This window comes from Notolabrus celidotus, chromosome 5 (assembly GCF_009762535.1).
Source record: "Notolabrus celidotus isolate fNotCel1 chromosome 5, fNotCel1.pri, whole genome shotgun sequence".
NCBI lineage: Eukaryota > Metazoa > Chordata > Actinopteri > Labriformes > Labridae > Notolabrus > Notolabrus celidotus.
Window position 1 is genome coordinate 20,641,832 of NC_048276.1, and position 25,725 is coordinate 20,667,556.

At 38.4% G+C, this 25,725-nt stretch overlaps 3 protein-coding genes across 7 annotated transcripts; 1 reads left to right on the plus strand and 2 right to left on the minus strand.

Moving 5' to 3' along the window:
• Positions 1–69: 69 nt before the first annotated feature.
• Positions 70–10,299, plus strand: ftr82 (finTRIM family, member 82). Its single transcript, XM_034682831.1, has 7 exons — positions 70–1,405; positions 3,204–3,299; positions 5,434–5,667; positions 7,250–7,409; positions 7,501–7,557; positions 7,745–7,813; positions 8,919–10,299. The coding sequence occupies exons 1-7, from the start codon at positions 815–817 to the stop codon at positions 9,437–9,439; spliced, it is 1,728 nt and encodes a 575-aa protein (XP_034538722.1). The 5' UTR covers positions 70–814; the 3' UTR covers positions 9,440–10,299.
• A 1,578-nt stretch (positions 10,300–11,877) lies between these two features.
• atp5l (ATP synthase, H+ transporting, mitochondrial F0 complex, subunit g) lies at positions 11,878–14,919 on the minus strand. The gene is made up of 3 exons (XM_034684640.1): positions 14,787–14,919; positions 14,210–14,370; positions 11,878–12,077 (listed from the first exon to the last, which is right to left on the minus strand). The coding sequence occupies exons 1-3, from the start codon at positions 14,836–14,838 to the stop codon at positions 11,979–11,981; spliced, it is 312 nt and encodes a 103-aa protein (XP_034540531.1). The 5' UTR covers positions 14,839–14,919; the 3' UTR covers positions 11,878–11,978.
• Positions 14,920–16,431: 1,512 nt separating this feature from the next.
• On the minus strand, positions 16,432–25,497 carry pdzd3b (PDZ domain containing 3b). 5 transcript variants are annotated; one of them, XM_034684646.1, is made up of 12 exons: positions 25,390–25,445; positions 23,304–23,353; positions 22,809–22,836; positions 19,962–20,026; positions 19,654–19,865; positions 19,363–19,567; positions 19,107–19,243; positions 18,696–18,900; positions 18,277–18,473; positions 17,881–18,090; positions 17,569–17,784; positions 16,437–17,471 (listed from the first exon to the last, which is right to left on the minus strand). In XM_034684646.1, the coding sequence occupies exons 4-12, from the start codon at positions 19,981–19,983 to the stop codon at positions 17,439–17,441; spliced, it is 1,437 nt and encodes a 478-aa protein (XP_034540537.1). In that variant the 5' UTR covers positions 19,984–20,026; positions 22,809–22,836; positions 23,304–23,353; positions 25,390–25,445; the 3' UTR covers positions 16,437–17,438. The 5 variants fall into 5 exon arrangements, with proteins under 5 accessions (XP_034540532.1, XP_034540537.1, XP_034540534.1 ...); XM_034684643.1 differs by having other exon boundaries at positions 19,107–19,246; positions 25,390–25,443; XM_034684641.1 differs by lacking the exon at positions 23,304–23,353 and having other exon boundaries at positions 16,432–17,471; positions 19,107–19,246; positions 25,390–25,497.
• Between the last annotated feature and the right edge of the window lie 228 nt (positions 25,498–25,725).

Below are 25,725 nucleotides of genomic sequence, written 5' to 3' on the forward strand. Positions count from 1 at the left end.
TCGTGCATGTGTGTGTGTTCACTGTGAATGTTTCCTTCCTGCTGTACAAACATCTACAGTTACACACAGACTTGTACAAGTGACCCGACTGGTCTGACAGGACTCAGAGCAAACACTGCAGCTCTGCGGTCTCTCTGCTCTTGGACAAACAACCTGCAGCAAGTTAACTTTTAACATCTTTTCGGTGATGAAAGATGTTTGAAATTACCTCGAAACTCTGCTGCAGCTCAAAGAGCCTGTGTGTTTGTTTATTGGGTGGTCCCAGAAATTCCTACAGTACCTTAGGCAGCATTTATGTTTGTCCGGTTTGAGACAATGGCGATTCTGTCTGACAACAATAGGTGGAAATCCAGCTGCCGAGAAGTGTGTGCGCAAGTTGTCCACATGATGAGCCACAGGAGAAATGTGAGAATAAAGGAAACTGCGAGGAAGCTTTTTTCTGTTCCACATTAACTAACTCCTCTTGTGCTTTTTGTATTTCATTCATTCTCTTTCTTTCTCTCTGCTCTCTCTTTCCTCTCCTGTCTGCCCGCCCTCTCTCTCTCTATCTCTCCTTTTCTCCCTCTCCCTCCTTGCTCAACCTGCTTATCTGAGCTGGGCAGGGCTCGATACACTCACAGCACAGGGGGAGGGCCTTGTCTGCTTTCAATCAATAACCTCTGGAATTCAGAAATACAAGTAGGTCCTGTCTCTGGCAGGCTGTACCACACTCAGGAGGGCGGGCTCCCAGGCACACTCGACAGACTCTCTATCTGCTTCTGGCGTTCTCTGTGAGTGTTTCCTCAGGTCTCAACCGTGTTGTGAGTCCATCACAATGGCTGACCAATCCTCTCCAGACTACTTCAGCTGTTCCATATGTGTGAACCTCCTGAGGGACCCTGTGGCGATCCCCTGTGGTCACAGCTTCTGCATGGACTGCATCAGCGGCTACTGGAATGAGGCTGACTACACAGGGATTTATATCTGCCCCCAGTGTAAGATCACATTCACCCAGAGGCCTGTGTTGAGGCCCAATGCCACTCTGAGCATGGTGGCAGAGAAGATCAAGAAGAGCGGGTTGACCCTTAACCTCAACACCTCCCAGGGGAACATCTACGCAGGCCCAAGCGACGTCCCCTGTGATTTCTGCTCTGGGAAGAAACTAAAAGCTGTGAAGTCCTGTCTCAACTGTTTGGCATCCTACTGCGAGAAACACTTGAAGCCTCACTACGAGTCAGCCACCTTCAAGAGGCACAAGCTGGTGGATGAGCTGGGGAACCTGGACAGGAAGATCTGCCCGCAGCACCAGAAGTCCTTGGAGCTGTTCTGTCGGACAGACCAGATGTGTATCTGTGCTATCTGCACAGTGAGTGAGCACAAGGGCCATGACATTGTGTCTGCTGAAGCTGAGAGGAGCGAGAAACAGGTAAGAAGAACTCCTGGCTCTAAAGATTTTTTACTTTTGATAGACTAAATACTTTAAGGAACTGAAATAGTGTAGTTCAGGCGTTTGAAATCACTTCTAGATGGACTCTAAAAGAAGACAAGTGGGGTTTCAGGTCATAGAGACAAGCAGTGGTTATATCTAGAGATGACTCCTTTTAATGGACTAAATGTGTAGAAGATACATAAAAGTATGGTTCATGAGGTGTCAGCTGAATCAATATGGGTCATTGTGGAGTAAACAGAAGTCTTATTTCATGTCAGAAAGTTAACCAGTGATCCTGTCTGTAGAGATGAAGCCTTTACACAGACTAAATACCAGTAGGAACAGGAGGTGTTGGTAAAAAACAATTTCAGATAGCTTCTTTGGTAATGAAAAGTGTTATTTTGGGACAGAAAGACATGTAATCACCCTGTTTCTATACATTTACCCTTTCAATAGACTAAAAACTAAAAGTGGTAGAAAATGATGGTTCAGGTGGGGTTAGAAAGATCAATTATAGTCAACTATTAAGAGAATGAAAGTGTCAGAGAGATAAGCAATGACCCAGTTACAAGAGAGAAACAACAAGATGAGGCTCCTCTACTTGCTCTTGTAAATTCCCCAGACCTCTCAACCTGTAAAAAGTAATTTATCCTATATTAGGAATGAATACATAGTGAAGTATCAGGGCTAAAGCAAACAGGCTGTTTTTGTCAACTCCTTCCCTCAGCACTCAAACTGGCGGCTGTACTTTGACCCATTTCGCCAACACTATCAGCTAAACTGGCAGGGTTTCACCGCCAAAACAAATCCAGCTCTCTGATTAGCTGCACGGACGCCGGGGGAGTGTCTCACACAGTTATCGCCTCTGAAAGCTGCTCTTTTTAGTCAAAGAATTGTGTGTTTTCTAGCTGTGGGATAGATACACAGAAAGCATACAAACTTTCTCTCTGCTGCTTTGGTTCCCACCTGTGGGAGTGGGTCTCTAATGATACAGGAATGTCCAGGAGGGGAGTCACGGCCTAGTGGAGATGGACATTCAAATGACTCACCTGACTCGCAGGCTGTAAAACTTGAGATAAGAGTGTCAACAGATACCGTGGGATAAATCTCAGTGATGTCTTTTCTCATGATTCCTTTATCTGCAAGAGTTTTTTATGGCAGATTGAGGGATTTTCAGGGCACAATGAAGTTATAAGTCAGATGGTTGTTTTCCTTTTGAAGTCTGGTTTCTCTCACCCAAAGATCTACAACCTGAATCTCACGTCTCACTCCATCTCCCGCTCTCTCCATCTCCCTTCCCCCCCTCTCATGTTCACCCCCCTCCCTAGATTCTCCACATTCCTCAAGCTTATCTTGAAGAATGGGTCGGTGGGCTTGAGTAAAAGCTGAATTAGAAGCCCCTCTATTCTGCATGTCAGCGCTGCATGCACCTTGAAACATCTCTTTAAAAGTCAGGCAGCAGTAGATTCACATTCCTGACGTGAACCAAATTCCATCTCAGATTTTTTCCCCCAACTCTCCCTCTGAGATAAAAGCTGGCGGTATTAAGAGAATATTCTTTGAGCAGGGTTTATTAGACGAGCTGGAGGGCCTCCCCAGATATTCCTTGATTAGAAAGATATTTTTCTACCAGACCAACAAATATGAGGCTTAAAAACCCAATACAATAAAACAGCATGCCATTCCATGTCTGCTACTACTCCTGCATATTTAATTAAAGAAAGTCAGCATGGGAGTGCATACTTACAAAAATTAATAAACATCTTAACATGCTTAATGTGGCTTTTTTTGGCAGAAACTTCTGGGGATCTCTCAGGCTGAGATTAGACAGAAATGCCAGGAGAGGGTGAAGGAGCTGGAGGAGCTGAAGACTGCTGTGGATTCACTGAAGGTAAGTGAAGTCAGGCCACTGAATTTATAAAGCAGATGTTAAAACAACAAGATATCACACAAAGTGTTTTACTTAAGAAGAAAAAGTCTAGCATTGTTTTTAAATATATAGAAACCACATAACGTTCTCCAAAATAAAAGCAAAGGAAAATGAAAGTAAAAATTAAAAACAGTAAAAAAAAAAACTAGACAAATATACACAAAGAATGGACATAAGTTCAAACTAAGAAGCAACCGTCTGGTGTTGAAAACTCAAGCCAAAAAACTGCCGGTCCTGAAGTGACCACTTGAGACTTGCTCATAAGACAAGGAAACTCCATTAGAGCCCTTATTAAAATGCCCATTGTTACTGCAGAATTTCACATATTTACAGCCTGTTACAATAAAACAGTCTTGGTCTTAATAGTTTATGTCTATATTTGAGAGAACAAATGTAAAAAATTAGCAACATGTAATTCACACCAGTCTCTTTTGGTGGTCTCCCAGATGGAAAATGGTTGAGGAACTAAAACGGTCTTGCATGAAGACTTCTATCGCTTCCAACAAAGTCCACAGCATATAGTTTCTGTGCAACTGTGACTCTGTTTTCACTATTCTACAAGCTAACAGTACAGTAGTTAAGTTCAGTAGTGGTAGCAATGGTAATTGTGAGGTACCAATTTGCCAAGACTTGTACCACCAACCTCCACCAGTCACTTGTTGTCTTAATTTAAAGAGTTTTTTTTTTCTTTCTTTTTTCTTTTATATTTTATTTGTGATTGTTTGGTTTTCTTAACATATACACACTCACACACAATAGACACTAGACACTAGACACCATGAAAAATAACACAGGCAGGGTGTTGAAGATCTAAAGGATCCACAGATAGTCCTCAGATGCTAACAATAGCGACTTTTACAAAAGAAAGGAAGGCTGCCCCTGCTTCCAAAAGATTCCATGGTCTAACAACCACTACTTACTTTAAAAATACATTTTAAAAAGAAAACAAAAAAGAAACCACCAACAGAAAACACACACACACACACACACACAAAAAAAAACATAAATAATAGTACAAGTACAGACACTATGTTAATAATAAGGAATAAAATAATCATAACAAATTGGGTGGGACACAATCAGACCATTGATTAAAACACAGAAAAGCACATACATTACATTATTACAATATAATGTACTTATACATACATACATTATTATCATAGCAGCAAAGATTATGAGTAAAGTTCAAGTAAAGAGGTTTTTTTTTCAATCAAACCAGCACCCCACCACCACTTTACTGAAGAGTATACCAGAGTTTTCTTTAAATACTTGATTATGACCTAAAGATAAAATACCTCTCCCTGTGTCTTATACTGGTACATTGGTTGCACCAGTGTACACATTTTAGATGACTAAACAGGTATTAAAAGTGTCACTATGGCTACGAGTTATACATAATTAAGGGTGTGGCTTATTTTACAGACATATGGGTGTGTTGTAGCTGTTTGTAAGGCAGCTGAAGACCTGCCTTTACCCCACCTCTTTTCAGTATCTAGATCAGCTGAGTTAGGTTGAGTCAGCATTCCCAATATGGCAAACGTCATCTTTGATTTACATAACAGCTCTAACCAGAAACCAATGAGTGACATCACTGAAACTAAATGAAATGTCAGTGTTTTATACAGTCTCAAACTAGCTCAAACTTAAATTGTCACATACTACCTAAATACTTTCTGAACAGATTTTTTTAGCTGCTGGAAACCATCTGGACACGGATTTATATTATAAAAATAACAATCAAACAATATTATATTAATTGTATTCAATGAAATATTGATTGTAGAGAAAAACCAAAACTAACATTGATAAAACAACAGAATAAAATTCAGTAAGAGGAAGTTGGAAAGACATACTGGACTAAATAGATTTAACACTGGGCAACATCATATAAAGCTAAAAGTAAGTAAAAATATTGAGGATCTTTTGTTTCAGTAAGGACAAAATCAAGAAATATTCCAGACACCAACTTCCATTAAAATTCAAACCTTTGTTAGTTTAATGTATTTCCATACAAAAAATATACAATGTAAAAATGTGTTCAGTGTAGTGCCATCTTTTGTGAAACACTGACATTTTGAATGTTCCCATCCAGAACTCGGCCCAAAGAGCCATGGTGGAGAGTCAGAAAATGTTTGAAGACATGATCCGCTCCATTGAGAGGATGAGGTCAGAGGTCACCAAGCTGATCGGCATCAACGAGAAAGCTGCTTTCAACCAGGCCGAGGCTTTGATCGAGAGACTGGAACAGGAGATTGACGAACTGAAGAAGAAGGAGACTGGCCTCAAGCAGCTGTACAGCACTGACGACCACATCCACTTTCTGCAGGTAACACACAACTTGAGAGCAACCTCTATACTGACAGATGAAAGGCTATAATTAAACCTAACTTTGTATAACTACATTGGAATGGTCTGAATGACACAGTGCATGATTAAATTTGTCCAATGTAGGGTAAGAGGCATCCAGAACCCTTGTCCAAACAGAAAACATCACATTATTTTAAAGAGTCTACCTTGTATAGTAGATCAGTGATATCATCGTCAAAATAAGCTTCTTTAACTTTTGGGTGTTAAATATTTAAGAAAAAAATGTTGACAAATTTGACATTGTCCATCAAATGAGGCAGTATATTGACACCAGGGGCACGTCTGGACTTTTTGGACTGAGGTGGCCAGCTTGGGCTAAAAGTATTGGCTCCTTCTAAGCTAAGAAAAATAAAATTATTTTTTTATTCAGGTAATAAACTCTAATTTACTTACAAATAATGAATTCCATAACTACGAAGTCTGCTCTGCTAAATGCAGTTAATTACTACACACAGCTTTAAGTTAAACAAGAAGTAATTTGCCTCAATGAAATGCTAAAATGAAAGTTACCAGCAGCCTGGTATTTTGACATAGGTCCTGCCTTTGATAATGCAAATAGCAAATTATACTTTGGGATTTTTGTGTGGCACCAGGGATGGCCAATCTGATCCCAAAGGGGGGCCCATGCCAACCCTCAAGAGAAGCCCATGAATGACACAGAAATGTTCACCATATTAGGGGGATTGAGGCATTTTGCTGTAATGGCAAGCTCTGGGTGGGGAGCTAAAATTGTGCTACAATGTTATTGCGCTGTTTTCAAAATTTTCAAGTCATATTAACACAGATAACCTGACAGACCATCAGCATTTGACTGGTTCACATGGATTTGAACTATATGTACAAAAGATTAGAAGCATTAGGAAAGACATTGAGCCATATTTCAAGTTACATATCAAGGATCAACTTACACTAGCATTCAACCTTTTCTCATATAACTTTAACTAGACTTTTTTATGATTAACTCTACAAAAATGTTTCAATAACAATTCTATTACTTATATTGTTTACATTGTTAGTATCATTAGAGAAGCAGTGGAGTTATAAGCATTAGTCAAAGTCTCTAGGTTTGGTCTTACACTTGAAAACTGTGCCGGCTGACAGGAAATGAAAGAATAGAGAGAGGAGTGTGAAGTGTAGCAAAGGTCGTCATCCAGAGCCAAACCCTTGTAGTTTTATGAGTTGGTTTGTAACCACCCAGCTACCAAGGCGCTATGTGTGATTTTAAATAAGACAGCTCTCTTACGCACGTTGTAAAATATTCACAACAATGTAAAAGCAATTAAGCCTTTTGTACACATAAGGTGCAGGAGTGTTTAAACTAACCAAACAGGCAGTGATAATAGCAGCAGTAACATTACTCACAATTTTGTGAATGGAAATTTGGATTGACTCAGATTTTCCCATCTTTATATGTCTTGTTCTTTTAAATGGTGTGTTATGTATAAGTTTTAAAAATAATATTCTCTGTGATTAAATAAATGTAGCGTACTCTTCCTCAGACCATGCTGATGTGTACTTTATTGTTTTTCTTTGCCCATCAGAACTTCAATTACCTATGCACGCCCACTGATGATGGCTTCATACCCAGAGTGACCGTGAACCCTGACTTCTCCTTTGGGTCTGTGAGGAAGGCCGTGGCTGAGATCAAAGACCGCCTGGAGGAGTTTGGCAGAGAGGAGCTGCAGAAGATCTCCAAATCAGGTCTGACCTCAGCAGCAGAAACACTACAATTCTACCTGAGAAAAACAAAAAGCAAACAGTTTCCTTGATGTGATTTTGTTGTGTCTCATAGTGAGCGAGGTCCCAGTGTACACGACAGAGAGCCGAACATTGGACAGAAGGAGCAGAGGTGAGCTGTCACGTCTTGAAGCTATATAAGACTATAGAAGGTTAATGATTATTTAGGTTGATCATTTAGTGCAAAGCACAGAGCATTGCATCATAGAGTCTTTGGTTAGAAACACATCATCACAGGAATTACAGGCATGTGTGTGGGTGTTTTCAGCTCATGCTGACCTAACTTTCTTTATCTGCAGTCAAAGAGGTCATGACAGTGGACAACACTCCCCCTCCAGAGCCCAAGAGCAGAGCAGACTTTCTGAAATGTAAGTGTTCATGTCTCTACATTCTCTTAGATTCTCTGCAGCCATTTTTATCCATACAATCTGTCACAGAAATAAGAAAATCAATGTTGAATTTCATAGGTAAACTATGGTGGGTATTTTTTAAAGGACAATTAAAGCTCCAGTGAAGGGTTTCATGAAACAGACTAAAGTTGATACTGATGCCTCAATTTGACCTAAAACAGCAAAGAAAGACAGCAACAAGATGTGTAATCTATAAGGGATGCACAATAATGAATTTTTTGCCGATATCCGATATGCCGATATTTTACAGCTCATTTAGCCGATTACCAATACCAATATATTTCTTGAGCAAAATAAGAAAAATACTTAATACTTAAAACTGCATATTTATTTATGACAACTGCTTTCAAACAAAATTCATACAAACAGATACATCCTACTTGAAACTTAGATGATGCTCTCCCTGAGACAATCATAACGAAACCAACAACCAGGGCAAATTTGACCAATTTCACATTTGACATAGTAAGTAAACCTAACCTCTGTTCATAGGGAACATGTGAAAAGTGCAACTGTACAGAAATTAAACCCAAATTAAATAAAATGGTTTACTCTTTGACAGTAAATGTGTCTAAATTAGTCAGCTATATGTTCCTTACAGACTGCTGCTTGAATTCAAATTTAACTTAAAACATGAGTCCAACATGTGTGCAGCAGCCCATCATTTAGTGGTTAATTATATTGGTGGAAGTTCATTCTAAAGCCAATATCGGTCAATACCGATAATGTGCCGATAATATTGTGCATCCCTAAAATCTATATTTTGACGTTTTAAAGTTTGTAACCACTGTAGTGAGGTAAGTATCAGATGAGAGGATTTACAGCATGTCAAACATTAGACTGAGTCCTGAGGAAACGCTACATTCAAAGTCATGCTAGTTTTCCTTGACTATCAAACCTAGCATTAATCTGCTTTTTTATGTATTCACATGTTAATACATCATTGTAAGAGACCACTCTCTGTATTGTAATAAATATGTTTTGTGAATTTAGTTTATTATTCTTTATTAACCCCTTGAACAATTTAGTTACCAAATAAAAATGTTGAATTCTTCTCCTGCAGACTTTTGCCAGCTGAAACTGGACTCCAGTACTGCCTACAAGGAGCTGTACATCTCTGAAAACAGCAGAAAAGTCATCCGCACCAGAGACCTGCAGCCATACGGAGAAACCTCAGACAGGTTTGACAGCTTTGCTCAGGTGCTATGCAGGGAGGCTCTGTCCGGAGGCCGCTTCTACTGGGAGATCGAGTGGAGCGGGGAGTTCTCCATCGGCGCAGCGTACAAGGCCATCAGCAGGAAGGGCAAAGGTTCACTGTGTCTGCTGGGATACAACGACAAGTCCTGGAGCCTCCTCTGCTCCGACACGGGGTACTCTGCCTGGCACAACCGTGTGGACAAAGCCATCAACGCTCCCCACTCCCCCAGGATAGGCGTGTACCTAGACCACACAGCAGGTGTGCTGGCATTTTATAGCATAGGAAACTCCATGACCCTGCTGCACAGGTTTGAGACCACATTTGTTGAGCCGCTTTATCCAGGCTTTGGAGTGGGAACCTCTGTCAAGATCTGCAACATCAAATAAACACTGACATCTGAGCATTCAGCAGCATGTTCTCTCATAATATACAGCAATGCTTTTGGAATATTCAGTATATATATATTTTTGCAACATTTTAAAACTGCATCAAACCACATTAATGAAGTTTTACAGCTTTTTTTTGCTCCTGCCAAATGTGTATATAGATTTTCTAACACCACACATCACTTATTACTTTTTACATTTTGCTGTCAAATCACATTTTATTGATAGCTTTAAAAGTCATTATTGAAATACATATTTACTACATAATCAGACAAATGCAATATAAAGAGACATTGTATCTTCTTTAGCATTCGATGGTAACTGCTGGATAATATTTAAACATGTCAGTATTTAAGAACTATGAGCCTAACCTGTAAGTGTTACCTGTTCCCACATATATATATTTACATTAACAAGATATTATTGTTCGATAAAAGGTGTAACAAATCTGTAATTATAAGTCATAAATTACTATACAATATCTAAGATAATCAAATGAATATTTTTCTATGATAAGTTATGTTAAACACTCTTATTGTTTAAATAGAAACAGATACTGCACTTGCATGATTATTCTGAGTAACATTACAAGGTTCTCAATGGTGCATTTTCAAAGGTTATGTGGAAAAACACGTCGTTGTCATTTCATTCTGTCATGTTTTTATATTATCTGATGGACATCACATCATTTGCCGACAGTCTTTACAGTTTTATTTTCACTTGAACTAACCATTATTTAATTTTACCTATGTGTACTTGTATAATGGACATTCAGAGTATGATCGGTAACAAATACAGATTTGTTTTGTAACAAAATTGTTCATTGATAGTTCAAAATAAAGAGCTGAATGAATAATTGATTTGTGTTTTGTTCTCTTTCCTAACAAAGGCTACATTTTGTTCCTGCTGTACTGCTTACTTTATCATCACATTCTGTTGAAAACACAAGTCTGTTTGATGTGAAGTAAAAATGATACTGTTTGATTTATTGTGTTCTTTAACAAAGGCGAGGTGTACATTTTCTGAAGTAACTTCAACAGCAGATGTGAATCTTTCACTTTTGTTTGAAATATTGGATTGAAATGTGAACCATTTGTGTCAGTGAACTAAGGAACTTCCTGCTCCGAGATAAGCAGAGCACTGAAACTTCATGACCACAGAGAAGAGGGAGGCTCCCTCTGCTGGCTGATGACAAAAACTGAACCCAACAAAAACATTCTGTCAATAACATAAATATAATTTATGCCAAGTTATTTATAGCCTGGTAACTAAAATAACAACACAGCCCTGTTCTCCAAAACTGTCACCACCTTGACAAATGTAAGTTAAATTTAGAATCCTTTTTTTTTATAAATCCACACAGGACTACAGCAGCTGTATTACAGTATGAACTGTTCCTGGGTCAATGACAGCTAACAAGGGCCAATTTTGTGTCTGAACAGACTCAGTGTGTATTTTTGTTGAAATTAAGTTAAGGTGTTAACTTAAATTCGGGAGCAGGACCACGCTTAAACCACACCCTAAATCAGCTGACAAGCCCACTTAAACGTAGCCAGCCTACTCCAACTGCTCGTCCATGATTCTTCAACCCACCCTCCCTCCCTCACCTTACTCTACTGCACTTAACCTATTTCCTTGTCCTCTCCTACTCAACCTGTGCTCGCTCCTTCTATGCCCTGTCTACTTCCAGGTACAACCTGGGTCAAGATCAGCTCTGGCAGGATAACGCTGAGACGGAACCCCCATCCTGAGTCTCCTTCTGCTGGGCACACTATGCACAACTAATTCATTAAATGTTCAAACTCGTATCCTTGTGTGGCGTGGTCCTTGCTAGTGAATTGCTCATTTAAATAATCTTGGGTGTACACATCACTATCAGGTGTGCTTAAGTAAACCAAGGAAGGCATTGCAGAAATTCTAAGGGTCTTTAAATGTAGCCTTTACTGTAATTTTCTTTGCAAAGTTGTGTTTTTGCAGAAGACTTTCAATTTGCATGCCGCTCCATAAAATATCATTAATAGGAGTGATTCCTTTGACTGAGTTAGTGTAATGATCACACCATTCAGCTAGCCCATACGCCCACAGCACACAAGCCCACAGCACACATGCTGGCTTTAAAGACAGAACAGGTGTTCCTAATAAAAATGACAAATGTTTCTTCTATCTGACGGAGAACCAGCTTGAGCATCATCCAGACCTTTAAACGTAGACACCTTTATGGATTTCAGCCATTTTTAGACAACAAACACCAGAGATATTTCCACTGGTCAGTGTCGACTATTCCACTATTTTTAGATCTGACTTTTAGTGTTGATGTTGTCTCTGTATATTTTGTAATTCTGTGTACTCCTGCTACAAAACATATTTGTGGGACAATAAAGATAATCTGAACCTGAATCAAAACATGCATGTTTTAGAAACAATAATCAAGAGTGTGGTTTTTGTTAACAATAGATATCTGTTTATTGGTTCCCAGGATTTTTGCAGGAAATGAAGCATACAACACTAAAAAGAAAAAGAGAGCACGACAGTCCAAGTTTCAGACATCGTAACCAATGATGCCTCTTTTGCCGATGCACTCTCCAATGTAGAACCACATTAGCACCTCAGTGGCCACCAGTCCATTCCTGAAAGCATCCTGTGCAGAGAAAAGGAACAAGAAATAATCAGAGGTGACAACAAACCAAGCAATATGTAATATTAGCTTATGACAACATGTACAATCGTTCCATGTAGCTTCAATGGTCCATTAAAAATAAAGTAGCAATCATCAATACATGTCATTTTCAGATTATGTTGAGATAGACTTTATTGATCCCCTATTTGGAATCACTTGTTACAATAGCTCAAAGTACAGTATGACTGAAATCAAGTGACTGATGACGAATAGAAATGCAGAGTTAATATTCTGCATGAGAAAAGTAGATGATCAGACACAATTACGTAGTATGCATTCAGCGAAACATGAATATCTAAAAGAGCTTATGAAAGAATGCTTTCAAATATTAATAACTATACACTAGTGCATCTCAAAAAATTAGAAAATCATGTAATGGGTCTAAATTATTCAAGCAACTCTCAATGAAATATTTTATATAATACATCTTTTAATATTTAAATAATAAATAAATAACACTTTCTAAAATAACTGATGTCAAATATTGGACTTTTCTGAATATTCTACTTTGTTGAAAAGCAAAAGTTAGTATAGAAATATACCCTCAGTATGCATATTTATTTGGTTTTGCAATACAGTGGTATCCAAAAATAATCGTCTTTTAAAAGAAGCAGCAGAAGGAGAATACTTTAACAGTTAGCTCTTATCACAGTGTGTGGCTCTGCAGAACAAATCATGTGGTGGGTGATGACAGATAAAATCGAATACTCTTTGAAAATACGATGAGGTGTTTGTGGACAACGCAGAACGCAGAATCGCATGTAGGACAAGATGGAAAGTTTTCATTCAACAAGACATTTGTGGGTGGTGACGGGATATAACAACTTGGAACATCATTATAAATGGATGATTGATGATCAATCAAGCTTAGTTCATATCGCGCAGATTCATAACAAACGTTATCTAAAAGACATTTAACAATGATGCCATGTGATTAATTACAGAGTTTATTGTCTTGCCTTTCCTATATCCTACATTGTTATTGGGATTTTTTAATGGCCACAATTTTCATGTGGTGAAAATCTGCCCTAATATTTACATCATAATAATTTACTATAGTAGACATGCTTAAACATTACTGTTATTGTAATGAAATAAAGAACATGTTAAAATACAATATGTGGAGGTATAAGTGGTGTTTGACATGAGAAAAGTAGCTGATATCTAGCACCTAATGGATGCTGATCATTGATTTTGATGTTCACTTGGTTTTCTGTCTTTAACAAGCAAATAACAGTGACTGGACCTGGTTTTGAGATTTAACGACTTTTTAGGGCCCCTACTGTTTTTGAGTTGTCTCTTAAGACTATTAACATGTTTCACTTCTTATTCTTATACCAAGAAGTTTCATAATTGACATAATGTCATTATTGACTCTTGAATAAATCATCTTGAAGACTGATCAATAAGCTGTTCTGATACTATGTCCCTTAAAAATCTCCTCCATGAAACCTGTAAGCACAGTAGGTCATGATACATTGTGAATACTCAACTATATCTTATTGTTTGCTTAAACTTGATGTTAAATTTAAAAAAAAACAAAAAAAAACCCACATGTTCATAAATTAGCATACACTCAGTACCCATGCAGATAATGTAGACTAAGGTGTCAGGGTTTGCTGAACAGCCATTTTGGCCTCCTTGATGTCACCATGTACTAGTGAGACCAATTCTAACAAAACGTAAGAACTGATTATAGTAAGGTCCTATGTTATCTGAGGCATGTTTTACAAAAATATGTCTGCAAAAATATTGACCATAGCTCAAGTCTAAGTGCTGTTAGGACCAAAAAAATAAATCCCCCCTTTAACTCTAGTGACCTTTGTCGAATACAAATTAACCAATTTCCATGGCTAAGTTATGATAACAATATACTGGTTATATATCTACATTTCATCAGAGTGCTTTAGCGATTGCTAAAAGGCTTGTACAACTTTTGAAATATATAATAGTGTGCCCTATAGATTGCCACTGCCTGGTGTTCTGTCTATCACTATTAATCACTCTTTCCAGTCAATCTTTGGAGACTTTGAGAAGCTCTATTTAAAAAGCTTACGCCCATGTCAGGGTCGGTCTGTCAATAACACACGCACCTTCACTGTGGTTTGACCGAGACGTCCTGACTGCAGCCCCTTGATGAGGTTAGCGGCCCCCTCGATGGCCTTGGGGATCTCTGCAGGGGACGGGGGGACCAGCTCGACACGGGCGTAGTACCAGAAGGTGGCTAGCCTGGGTTTGGAGTAGGTGACAGCGGCTTGGAGAGAAGAAACACAAATGTCACACGTGTATGGAGGTGGTGAAACTTTCTGCTAAAGATAGGTTAGAGCTGCAGGGCTTCTCTACATGCTGATAGTAGCATTAGCCATTTGCCTGAATGCTCATTCGATGTAAACATTACAAATCACGCCTGCTAGCTAGCAGAGAAAGCCCTTTGGTCGTAAAAACGAGATGAACACGACATTTCAATTCAATATTCGAGATTCAAAGTCATATAAGCCTAGGGTTTATCAAGTTCATTCATTGCATTGCTCAGTCTGTTCAAATGACAGAGTCGGCCTAGCTAGCAGTACATCATGTCCATCAAGATTTCTCTAACCAAAGTTCACTTTTCTTTTAGTTTTCCATGATTATTTTTAATTTGTTATTTTTAAAACATGCAGAATAACTTACCGCCCACCAGGGTAGGTACTTTAGCGACCAGTTTCTGCACAGCCTGTGCCATGTTGACCCGTCTGTGGATGCTAAGCGCTTCCCGAATGAATGTCACCTCCAGTATAAATAAGGACCCTGACTGTAGCTGACTAAACGAATGCCTGAACAAAAACGGCCTGCTTTAAATTACGTAATGGCATGTTTTAATAAAATAGATAGGCCGACCACACATTGACGATTGAATTACATCACTTTATATTACTACCCACTCCTCTTACATTTTATTTCAGTTACATAACAATTTAATAGTTAACATATCTTAATAGAGTCTACAGATAATGCCATGGCCGCTAGAGGGAGCAGTTAAAGTTGTTTTGTGCAGAGCCTATGTGAGGAGCTGGTTAGAAAATTGACTTAAATTATAGCCTACAGATGTCTCAAAAACAACATGTAGTACCAGCAACAACATTGATATCTGTATTAGAATAGTATAGCCCAAGGGTCCCCAAACTTTTCAGCCCGGGACCCCCTAATTAAAAGGTGACTCTTGACCCCCACTGTCCCTCAAAGTGATTTAATGTGGCTTCATTTAGCTGGTCTGCAGAAAATTTGCCCACCTATATGAGCATGTGGCTGTGTTTCCTGTGCCGTTGTGAATTGATCTACTGCTACTGATGCTGGTCACTAACCCTAAACTTAGGAGTCATCTGGCAAAAAAAAAAGGCAGAAAACTCATTACATTTTCTATTTTCAAGGTTTTATTTCAAGAGTAGCTACTGTTTTTGCCGAAATCTTTTACTATAATGGGTAAAATGTACTAATTTGAGATAACTTTAAAAAAAAAAAAACATTCTGGAAGACATCTCACGACCCCCCATTTTTGTCTTGCAACCCCCCAGGGGGTCCCGACCCATACTTTGGGAACCCCTGGTATAGCCTATCTCTGTAACAGCTGCAATTGGTAAAAGATATGAGTTTTGCTCGTGCTGAATAAACAGCCTTTTGACATTTTTCCCACCACCAAGATTTACAGTGAGTGATACATTTGAACGCTTAAAGACAACAGGATAAGATTTTTTCTTTTCTGTGCACATTCACAAAACAAGGTCAGTAAAGAGATAAAGGGTAGCCTATCTCTTTATCCACAGGGGTCGCCAAAACCAACACAAACCAAATGTTCCTCTCAGGATCTTTAAAGGTACAGCGTGTACAATTTGAAATATTTAGCAATATTTAGCAGTTAACATACTTATTAGCATCATTTTCATTTTTTTTCATGTCTGTTCAGAGATATACCGCTAATTATTGCCCCTTTAATGTTCACTATAAGGATTCTATTGTGTATATTTTTATATTTTTATAAATAAGATGATTACAAGAACATTAATTTGATACATTTTAAAAGGGAAAGAGCTGCTGAAAATTTTTAATCAACATCCACCAATGAATATTAATTCAGTAAAAATGTGTAGATTAAAACAGACCTTTCCAAGCGATGTAGACATGTGTACATACAATTACACATCACTTTAAATTATTAAAAAAACTATTACTTTCCATCACATCAAAGTTAGCAAGATTTGCAATATCCAATCTCCTCGTGTCAGAGGTAAACATGTCAATACTTATCTCCTCTTCCTCCAAAAACAAACAACTACAAACAAAACAGGCAATAAGCATTTTTTTTATTGAACATTACAAGGTCACTGTGGTGTCTTTTGTTTTATTTTATCATCATCTCTTGCTTTACATTACTGCTGATCATTTGTTAATCTAATTAACGTCCTTTCTTTTAGATTACTCAGTGCTCCGTAGTCAACAGAAATGTATAACATTTTTCTTTTAATCTCATTTATGTCCTTGAAAATCATAGTGTGTGATATTTTAAGATCATTATATACATACTCTAGATAAATAATACTGAACCAAAACACTGACACTGTCATATCATACACCAACATACAAAAATAATTGTACACCATAATTCAAATGAGATATAGTATTGATTTTAAAGTGGTTACTGTCTTCCGTTGGAAACAGTCTGTTGTAGTCGCAGCAACCGTAGCAGCCATTAACCTTGCAGCCTCCCTAAAATGAGCCAATTAGCGGAAGTTACTCATATTTAACTGGACATTTCTTAAAACGAGCTAGCTTAGCAGTTATCGTACGCTGTTCAGCTGAAAACAAGCTAAACATTTTCACTCATGTTGACATAAAACAAGGTAAACAATACCGCATAAATCAGAGACTCCCCTGATTGAGTTTTTCCACCTCATCACAGTTAGTCTGTGAAGTTTTCTTTTCCATGTATCAGACTTAAACACCGGCGTGTTCCATACCAAGTTTCATTTTGTGTTTCCTTCTCAAATGTTGTAGATATCTCTGTTACAGTCTGCAATGTTTAATTCTCCTACATCTCCTGCCATTTCCCTCTCCTGTCTTCTTTCCATATTAGAGCTGCATCCATATTGCAACGGTGTGCTATCAACAACAACAGACATTGCTCTGGAGTATTGACTTGCTGCAATCAAGTATTTAACACAGGCTTGTTTTACATTTCCTGTTTGTTTGTTTTTTAAACGTTTGTATTATATTCATAGATATAAAATATATTGCTCTCGTTCAGCTTCGCCTCTTCTCTTCTGGAAGCATTCTTCATTGATCTGTCACTCACAGAAACGAAATCTCATATTTGTCTTCTTCCTGCAGAGGTAAAAACAAGACAATATTGTTAAGACTGCAGTTACTGACGTAAACAGATTAGGTTGTATAATCTGTTAGATATAATCTGTGCCTTTACCTCACTGTCAGAGATATCTCTGGTAGGTTTATCAGTCTGCTTCACTTTGCTGTCTCCAGTTGTATCCATTACTAGCAAGGAAAGAAAATGTCCTCCTTCCTTCACAAGCATAATCACATCTTCCACACATTTCTCTTCCACATTTTGCCCATTGACTTCCATCACTACATCACCTACACGTAATCCTGCACTCTGCCCAGAGCCCCCAAAAGCCATCTAGGAGTAGAAAAACACAAACTCTCTTTACCTATCATTTGACAAAACATTTGATCTTTTTGCATCAGGGTCAACAGTTAAGTATTTCTTCCTTACCTGGCTGATGAAGGTTCCAGGTCTCTGTGGGACACAACCCAGGTTAAAGCCAAACCCCAAAGGGCCTTTTTGAAGAGAGCAAAGTCTGGGCTTGCATGTGGCATCCATTTCATTTTTTAGCAACTCCTCTGTTAAAGAGGACAATATCATGTTCTGTTTTTCTCTCTCAGCGGACTCATCCTCACAGAAAAGAAGAGGGGAAAGACCCAACTACAACAAGCAATAAAAAGAGAAACCATCATCAGTATGAGTCTTACAAATGTATTCCTGGTTTATATTTCTTCACTTTCTCCCTAAACAATGCAAAATAATCCTCTCATAAGTCTTGTGCAAGAACTATCAAACAGTGCATGCATATTAAACAGTGTTTCTGAAAAGACATGTATCAGGTACCACCTTGGAGTAGAAGTCCAGCCCCTGAGGAGTGATGGTGGCGAGTGAGACCTGCTGTCCGCTCAGTTTCACTCTGTTCACGATCTCGTCATGATCCAGAGACTCCACTGACTCCCCATTCACTTCCAGAAGGATCTCTCCATCCTTCATTCCTGCTCTTTCTGCTGAACTGCCACTGTCCATCTCACGGAGAACATGATCTGTCATTCAAAACATGCACAGGTATGTCACCTTAACCATTAACACATCTAAAAACACATGACTGCAGTCCCTGAGAAATCCAAGAATGTTGTTTTATTCCTTTTCAAAACATTTTAAACAGTGTAATCAAGGTAATCTGGAGAAAAAATAAAAGTACCCAGAGTATATGAAAGTAAGTCAAATGCTTGTATCTGAGTACTGTTCTATATATTCTCTCTTACATTTGCGTCCAGATGGTGTCCTCTCCAGCCGAAGCAGGAACCCATAGCCCCCAGGTCCACAGACCAGGTGGAGTTTTCTGGCTCTGTGAGGTAGATTGTGAGGAACAGCCATGGAGGGCAGGATTGGCATTCTCTGTTTGATGTAGCTCTTCTCACTCTCACTGTCAATCACAAGGATGGTGATGTGGTCGCCACACTTCTTCAACTGCAGTAAGAACATTATTACTTTTAGATAAGGCTGGGAATGTTGCAATATAAAGATGCTTTGGTTTACATTTGTTTGATGCATTCTTTTTAAGAAACATCTTTTGTAGGTTATTCAACTTCAACATCTTTCAGATGATAGAAAACATTCATATGCGTCCTCTCTTTTTAAGTTTTGATAAAAAAAAAAACAGTCTGATATCGTACCATCCTGCTGAGTGCAGAGTGCGTCAGATCAGACACTGCTGCTCCGTTCATCCACACCAAGCGATCTCCCTTACACACCCCCGCTTTTGCAGCTGTGCCTCCTGCAACCAGGCTCACTGAGAAGCAACCTTTCTCGCCTGCTGAGCAGAAACAGGAGGGGAATCTGATCAATTTGCATACACTTCACTTCACCATCCCTCTGTTTGGATCTAACCTTGATTCTTGCACCTGTTATAGTTATCAGGAGTAGTATTACCTTCCACAGGTATGAAGTTGATGCCCAGGCCTGAGACAGGATCCTTCCTGATGTGGCAGAGTCGCGGGGGGTTGAGGCTCTCACCTTTGTTTGTCCTGATCAAACTTTTGAGGTCTTTACCTTGTGACAAAGCCTGTTCATACTCATCCCCGTCCAACACTAGCAAACACAACTGGTTTCCACTCATCCTTATGTTCGCTGCCACCTGATTCAGCAAAAGTAATGCAAAATAGGTCCAGTTAGGATCCTTTAGAGAGGCTCCTGTTTAATAATGTAAGAAGTTAATCTTACCTCAGGATGGGGAACATCATTTACATAGCAGTTATTGACTTCCAGAAGTCTGTCTCCATCTCTGAGGCCACTGCGCTCTGCTACCCCTCCTGACGCCACATTTCTGATGATGTGCCCCTCGCGCCCCCCTTCGACCCGCAGATTGAATGCATATGTCTCCCCCTCCTCTCGTTTGAGAACACACAGACGCGGGTTGGGTTTTGACACTGACTCTGGGCAGGTGGATACAAAAAGGTGCTGTCATACTTCAGAGGGAAGAGTTTCCTTGTAGGGGAAGATGAACTGAACATGATCTGTTTGAGATTTACCTGATTCTTCTGTGATGACCATCACTGGGTTGTCGATGCCCTCTTTAGGATTAAATGTAAACTTCCTGCAGAAGGACGCATGAGAAATATGTGATTACATTTTGAAATTACAAATTATTAACAAAAAGATGTACATTTGCAGGTATAGGAAAAGAAAAGGACAGCATTTTCCTTTTTCGTGTGACCTTCTGACTTTAAACTTAGAGTTCAAACGGAGACAATGACATCAAAATCCATACTTCCTCAAATTGAGGCCTGGGACTTAACTTAACTGCAGAAGGTACCAGTGGCCTGTTGCACCAGTCCTGTATAAGTTGTGTCTTAGCTTAGGGTGCTCAGGTCCTCACTAAACCATGCATGAAACGTTTTCACTCCCTCATGCCAACCACTGAAAAGCACATTTCTTAATGAGGTGTTTGTTACATGGTGCCTCTCATGTTTGATTGCCTCTCTAATCAGGCTAAAAGCTGACAATAACCGCTGTCAACTCCAGTTTAGGTTAGTTTAGTTTAGTTTAGTTTAGTTTAGTTTAGTTTAGTTTAGTTTATTTAATTTTAGTTTAGTTTAAAAATCTTGAATGTCCTCAAAGAAGCAATTTGTGGTACAGCACAGCTTAAAAATCAACAGCATGAAAATACATCAGACACACACAACAAAAAATGATCCCAACAACCCGTAAGAGCTGTTCTTCATTACTGCAATAAGATCACCTCCACAGACATGACATAATATTCACAGTAGTAGTCTTTGCTCTCTCAGCCCAATGTGATCAACAATCATGTAGCAACAACCATAATTCAATACAAATAAATAAAATAACAATGGGTGTACTTGTAGACAACCTTAATTTAATCTCTAGTGCATCTTATCTAATGTAGTTATGATCATGGGGATGAATCAGTTTTTTGCATGACTGGTTCTTATCTTTGGGTATCTATACCTCTGACCAGAAGGGAGTAGCTGAAATTCCACTGAGCATGGGTGTGATCAGTCCATGCAGACTTTGGCTGACTTCACAGCCAGCCTGGTCGGGTATAGCTGCTGCAGGTCAGCTTGCTGCTCCCCCATAATTCTCCCACAGATCTTAACAATTTTTGTTTGTTTGTGTAATTTTAGCATGACCATACCAGCATACAATACAATAAAAAAGAATGCTTTCAATAAAAGATTTGTAAAATAAAGTTGAAATACATTAAATCTACATTAAAATATCTCAATTTCCTCAGGAAATACAGTTAGTCGACTCACAGCACTGCAAAGGTATGTGAAGTTTTTGCTGGGTGATAACTCAAGTCTATATTCTTAATCTGCCCCTTGTGAAGAATAACAACAGTGACATTGAGTAGAGAAATACTGTAGTCAATCACAACATACGGTTATAATGGTACAGACGAAATCATCTCCACACTAGAAAATAAAAAAGGGAGTACAAATCAAAGCCTTTGTATGTTCCTATGGGAGAGAGATCAGAGACCACAATGCAGACGCAATAACCCCTCTGCTACTCTGCACTCTCCAAGTTTCAGAACGATGCACCATGACAGAGTTTTACAGATAACTTAACTCCCACTTAAAGCTTCATGTAAGATTTAAGAAGTATGGGTTGAAACCGGAACTATCAAAACTGGTGCAACCTCAAAATGTTAGTAGTGTGATAACTCCATCTTAAATCAAAAATGTTGTCAATAGGCTGCATCTGAACATAAACATTGATGGTGCAACCCTGTGCCGGCCTCTCTTTTATTTCTTTTTGAATTCTGTTTTATCAGTTATATTGTTGTACTCTAAGTTTGGCCTCATTTCAATCTGCTCCTGTTTAAAGATACCGCATTATGACATTTGCTATTAATTAACTTAATTCACTCTAGTGTTTCAGTGGACACAATCTTGGCCATCACAAACGACATCATATGCCTTTGAGAGAAATCCTGCCAGTGAATGGGACAAAAGGACTTCAGCCAAGACTTCTTTTTTTGTGCAGTGTCATCGTTTTACAGTCTCACTAGCAACTTGAAAGGTGACATTAGGGTTTTGATAGTATTTTTTGCTGCAAACACAAACTATAACACTTTAACTACCAAAGTCCAGTCCTGTGTCAACAGTAGAAATCATATGCTTCGGTAAAGGCTAGCTAACTAGCTGTTTACTGGATCTTCTTCTCCTGTGGCTACTTCTTCTTTGTCTTACCTCTGTTTTATGGTGGATGGCAATCAGCTTAAAGAACCAATACCCCCTCTTTCTAAGAACCCCTTTGTTTCACAGTATGACTCTATGCTTGTTTTTAGCACAAAATCAATATTTCACTTTTTAAAAAGTGCAGTTATCATCAATACCGGTATTTTGAAACGGCCAAATTAGCATACCCTTGATATGAAAACCAATAAGAGGTCATCTACCAATGTTTTAACCCAGCCTTATTTCAACTTTCCTTTGTTGACCATGGCTTCGGCTGTTATTAGAGAGCTGCTTCTATTTGCTTTTTGTCTTCTGATAAAAGTAAGGTATTATTACTAATTTATTGTAATTATCGATTAATTACATCGATTAATATTTCGTTACAGTTTTGCAGAGCAGATTAACTCCATAACCTCACCTGTAATTATCATCATGATAACAGCAGTTTATCGGCCTACAGCAGGTCTTATCTTGGGCCCAAAGTCTTTAAGATTACTATGTTCCAAAAGTCAACATGCCCAGTAGAGTCAACAACATTTTTAACTGTACACCGTGAAATAATGTTGATAGAGCATGCAGACACAATAACTGAGATTCTGTTTTTAAAGATGTATCTTTTTCTTCAATGCTTGGGTTTAAACAGTCACATGAAAACATGTAAAGCAGACTTACTCTGTCAAACCGTTGATTGTCACCAAACCTTGAAAAACAGAGACAACATGATTTTAATGTCTTGAGCAGCACAATATCAGGTAGTCAAATGTGATATGTAAACAATTCTTTCATAATTACCAACTTTACCTCCTATAGCAGATATACTTAGTTAAATCAGCATTAAAACCACATACCCTAGATCTCATTGTGCTGCACAGCAACCTAAATAAGACATGACAATGAACTCTCAGTAACATTATGGTGTATACCTTCAAACTTACAGCTTTGTGAAAGTCTGCGAGGTTCTGTCTACCAAGCCTTGAGGCATCAGCTGAGCAAATGTATTATACACAAGCAGTGGATTGCATATCTTCTGACTGAGGCGCCATAAAACAGGGTGTCATATGTGATAATCTTCTGTCTTTGTCCTCTCTTAAAGGGGAGAGAAATAAAAGATACCAAACATCTTAAAGTTACACTTCTAATGCCTGAACGACTGATAGAAAGTCATACCATAGCAGGACCTGGAGCTGCCGAGCTAATTCATCAAGCTGCTATTTTCTCTGAGGAGAAAAAACAAACTGTTCAGGCACATATTGCACTATTTTATGACACACAGCTCTGCTATCATTGTGGAGCTAACTTCAGGGAAGGGCGAGAGCAATGTGACTGTTACTGTAGCAAGTTTTTCCATTATCTAGCAGGGTTAAGAAACATCCCTGGGACAGATTTTTTTTTTTTAAAGACTCAACAATTTGGTCATTCATTTCTCTTTTTTAGTAACAAGCTGAGTGCCACAGGGATTCTTTGTTTAGCCCTGTCTGGTTCACCATGAAAAAATTAGATTGTTTCTATAGTGTCTGAGTGTAAAAGACAATACTGCATTGCTGAGTCTGTGCAACTAGCCAGAGATGAATTTCAAAGCAACTTCAATGTACTAAAAGATGTGTTTGGGGTACTGGTTTTGCCTCAGGGGTTAAATTGTGTGCCATGTATATAGAGAACATAGTTAAAGTTATGTTAAGTTTCTTAAAATAGGAATAATGTTTCAATTCAGGAAACTTGACGAGTATATTTTTATTCCCCATTGGAAGATTTTTTCACTCATTACAAGCAATTCAGGTCTGAATTTTTGACCTGAATTAAGACAGTTATCTGGACTTGTCAGGGGAATGTAACTTATATAAAGTCCAAAAATATTTTTTCTGTAACTGAAAATAAGTCAAGACCCTCACTTAATTTAAAATGTTTGCAGTGCATATAAAGACAGTCACAGTGCAGCTGGCTCAATATTACATAGAGAACCTTATTGAAAGAAACTTTGCCTGAAGCTTGGCTTGTCATAATGAAACAGGGGCAGCTTCATTATAAACCCTAAGGAAAGTTCATTGCTATGTTTCTCTCTGATCTGAGTTATGTGGACATCAGCATGCTGCTGCCTTCACAATCCTGAGAATACACAGATCACGTTTTTCTTTTCTCATAGCTCACAATTTGTCGCCTGTAGAAATAAAGCTTCACAAAACAAACTGTATAATATGCTTGTGGTTCTTATCTCCCTGTAGAGGCTGCTATGTGGAATAAATGACTACAATCTGTCCTCCACGCTTCTTATCTGTTTGGTTCATTACTCAGCGACTCTGAGTCCTTGTTCTTGTTATTATAATGTAACTGTATTAGCAACTCTCAGTTCCAAGATAAAATCCACCCCTCACATCACATCTACTGTAAGTGACAGAGCAGCTCCTCTACTGAATATCTTACGACTCAGACACTCTGAAGAGGCTAATGGGTCACTGTTTGCTTTTCCACACAATAAAAACCTTTTCTTTTTTTTATGTTCTCAGTCATTGAGGTGCTCACATGATGACAAGCTACTGAAGGTCAGCTGGGTCTGATAACAATGAAGTTCAAATTGGTTTCCTTCAATAGAAAAGATAATGATGTACTCTGTTAACCTGGAAGCACTACCAAAAATATATACATTTGTTCAATAAAATATAGAAATCAAGATATTCAGCCGTGCAGCCCCCGTCCCTGGAACTCTTTACCACAAACAATCCATAACTCTCACTGTCTTCCAACTTTCAAATCCCACCTAAAAAAAACTCCTTTTTAGAACTGCATATTCATTCATTGTAAACATGTCACATTTGCGTTTTATTGCATTTCATCATTCCATTCATTGTTTTCATTTTATATTGTGTATTGTTTGTTTTATTGCATATTGTTTTCTCTAATGTTAATTCTATTTTATTATTGTTGCATTTGTAATGTGACCTTGAGTGCCTGGAGAGGCGCCCATAAATAAAATTTATAATTAGTATTATTAGTATTAAAATTGTCTTATGAAGGTATGAACTTAAACAAATTTTCTATAGCCGTTTACTACTATAATTTTGTTGACACTGTTTGATCTATGCCTGCACATGATTGTAGATGCAGCAGAGTAAAGATGGCACAGGAATGAGAGGCTAAAATGCTTTAGAGAATATATTGATATAATACACAAGAATGAACAGAACAAAGACAGGTGAGACAATTCTTACAAAACAGCCTGAAAAAAGAGCCATATAAATGAAAGTTTTCAATGAATTACCTGAACTTGATCTCATGTTGCTTCTTTCTCATCAGGTGAGCAGTGGACCACTCAGACAAATGTGGGAGGTTGGTGTGTCCAAACATTTATTCTGACCACACAGAGACTCCTCCCTCTGAGGGACACCAGGCTTAATGTTTAATCTGTGTGTGAAATTTTCACCATGTGTATCTGTGTGTATTTTCTGCTTTTCCATTGTACAATAGACTCAAAGTACAAAACACATAACAAGTAAGTCCCTTGTTATCAGTCACTGACTTTCATCTTGTCAGTCTGGAAAAGTTACACTGCTTTGTGCACAAGGGTCCAAACTGTATCTGTGGCTGTTCCCGTGAG

Excerpts from the sequence above, each read along its gene's own strand:
- atp5l (XM_034684640.1), bottom strand. The coding sequence starts at position 14,838 with ATGGCACAGGCTGTGCAGAAACTGGTCGCTAAAGTACCTACCCTGGTG. Across the intron at positions 14,371-14,786 it reads AGTACCTACCCTGGTGGGCG|CCGCTGTCACCTACTCCAAA; the intron begins GTAAGTTATTCT and ends CTTCTCTCCAAG. Across the intron at positions 12,078-14,209 it reads TCGGTCAAACCACAGTGAAG|GATGCTTTCAGGAATGGACT; the intron begins GTGCGTGTGTTA and ends TTCTCTGCACAG.
- pdzd3b (XM_034684641.1), bottom strand. Across the intron at positions 20,027-22,808 it reads ACAATCAACGGTTTGACAGA|GAAGTTTACATTTAATCCTA; the intron begins GTAAGTCTGCTT and ends GTCCTTCTGCAG. Across the intron at positions 19,866-19,961 it reads GGTCATCACAGAAGAATCAG|AGTCAGTGTCAAAACCCAAC; the intron begins GTAAATCTCAAA and ends CCACCTGCCCAG.
- ftr82 (XM_034682831.1), top strand. The coding sequence starts at position 815 with ATGGCTGACCAATCCTCTCCAGACTACTTCAGCTGTTCCATATGTGTG. Across the intron at positions 7,558-7,744 it reads ATTGGACAGAAGGAGCAGAG|TCAAAGAGGTCATGACAGTG; the intron begins GTGAGCTGTCAC and ends CTTTATCTGCAG. Across the intron at positions 7,814-8,918 it reads CAGAGCAGACTTTCTGAAAT|ACTTTTGCCAGCTGAAACTG; the intron begins GTAAGTGTTCAT and ends CTTCTCCTGCAG.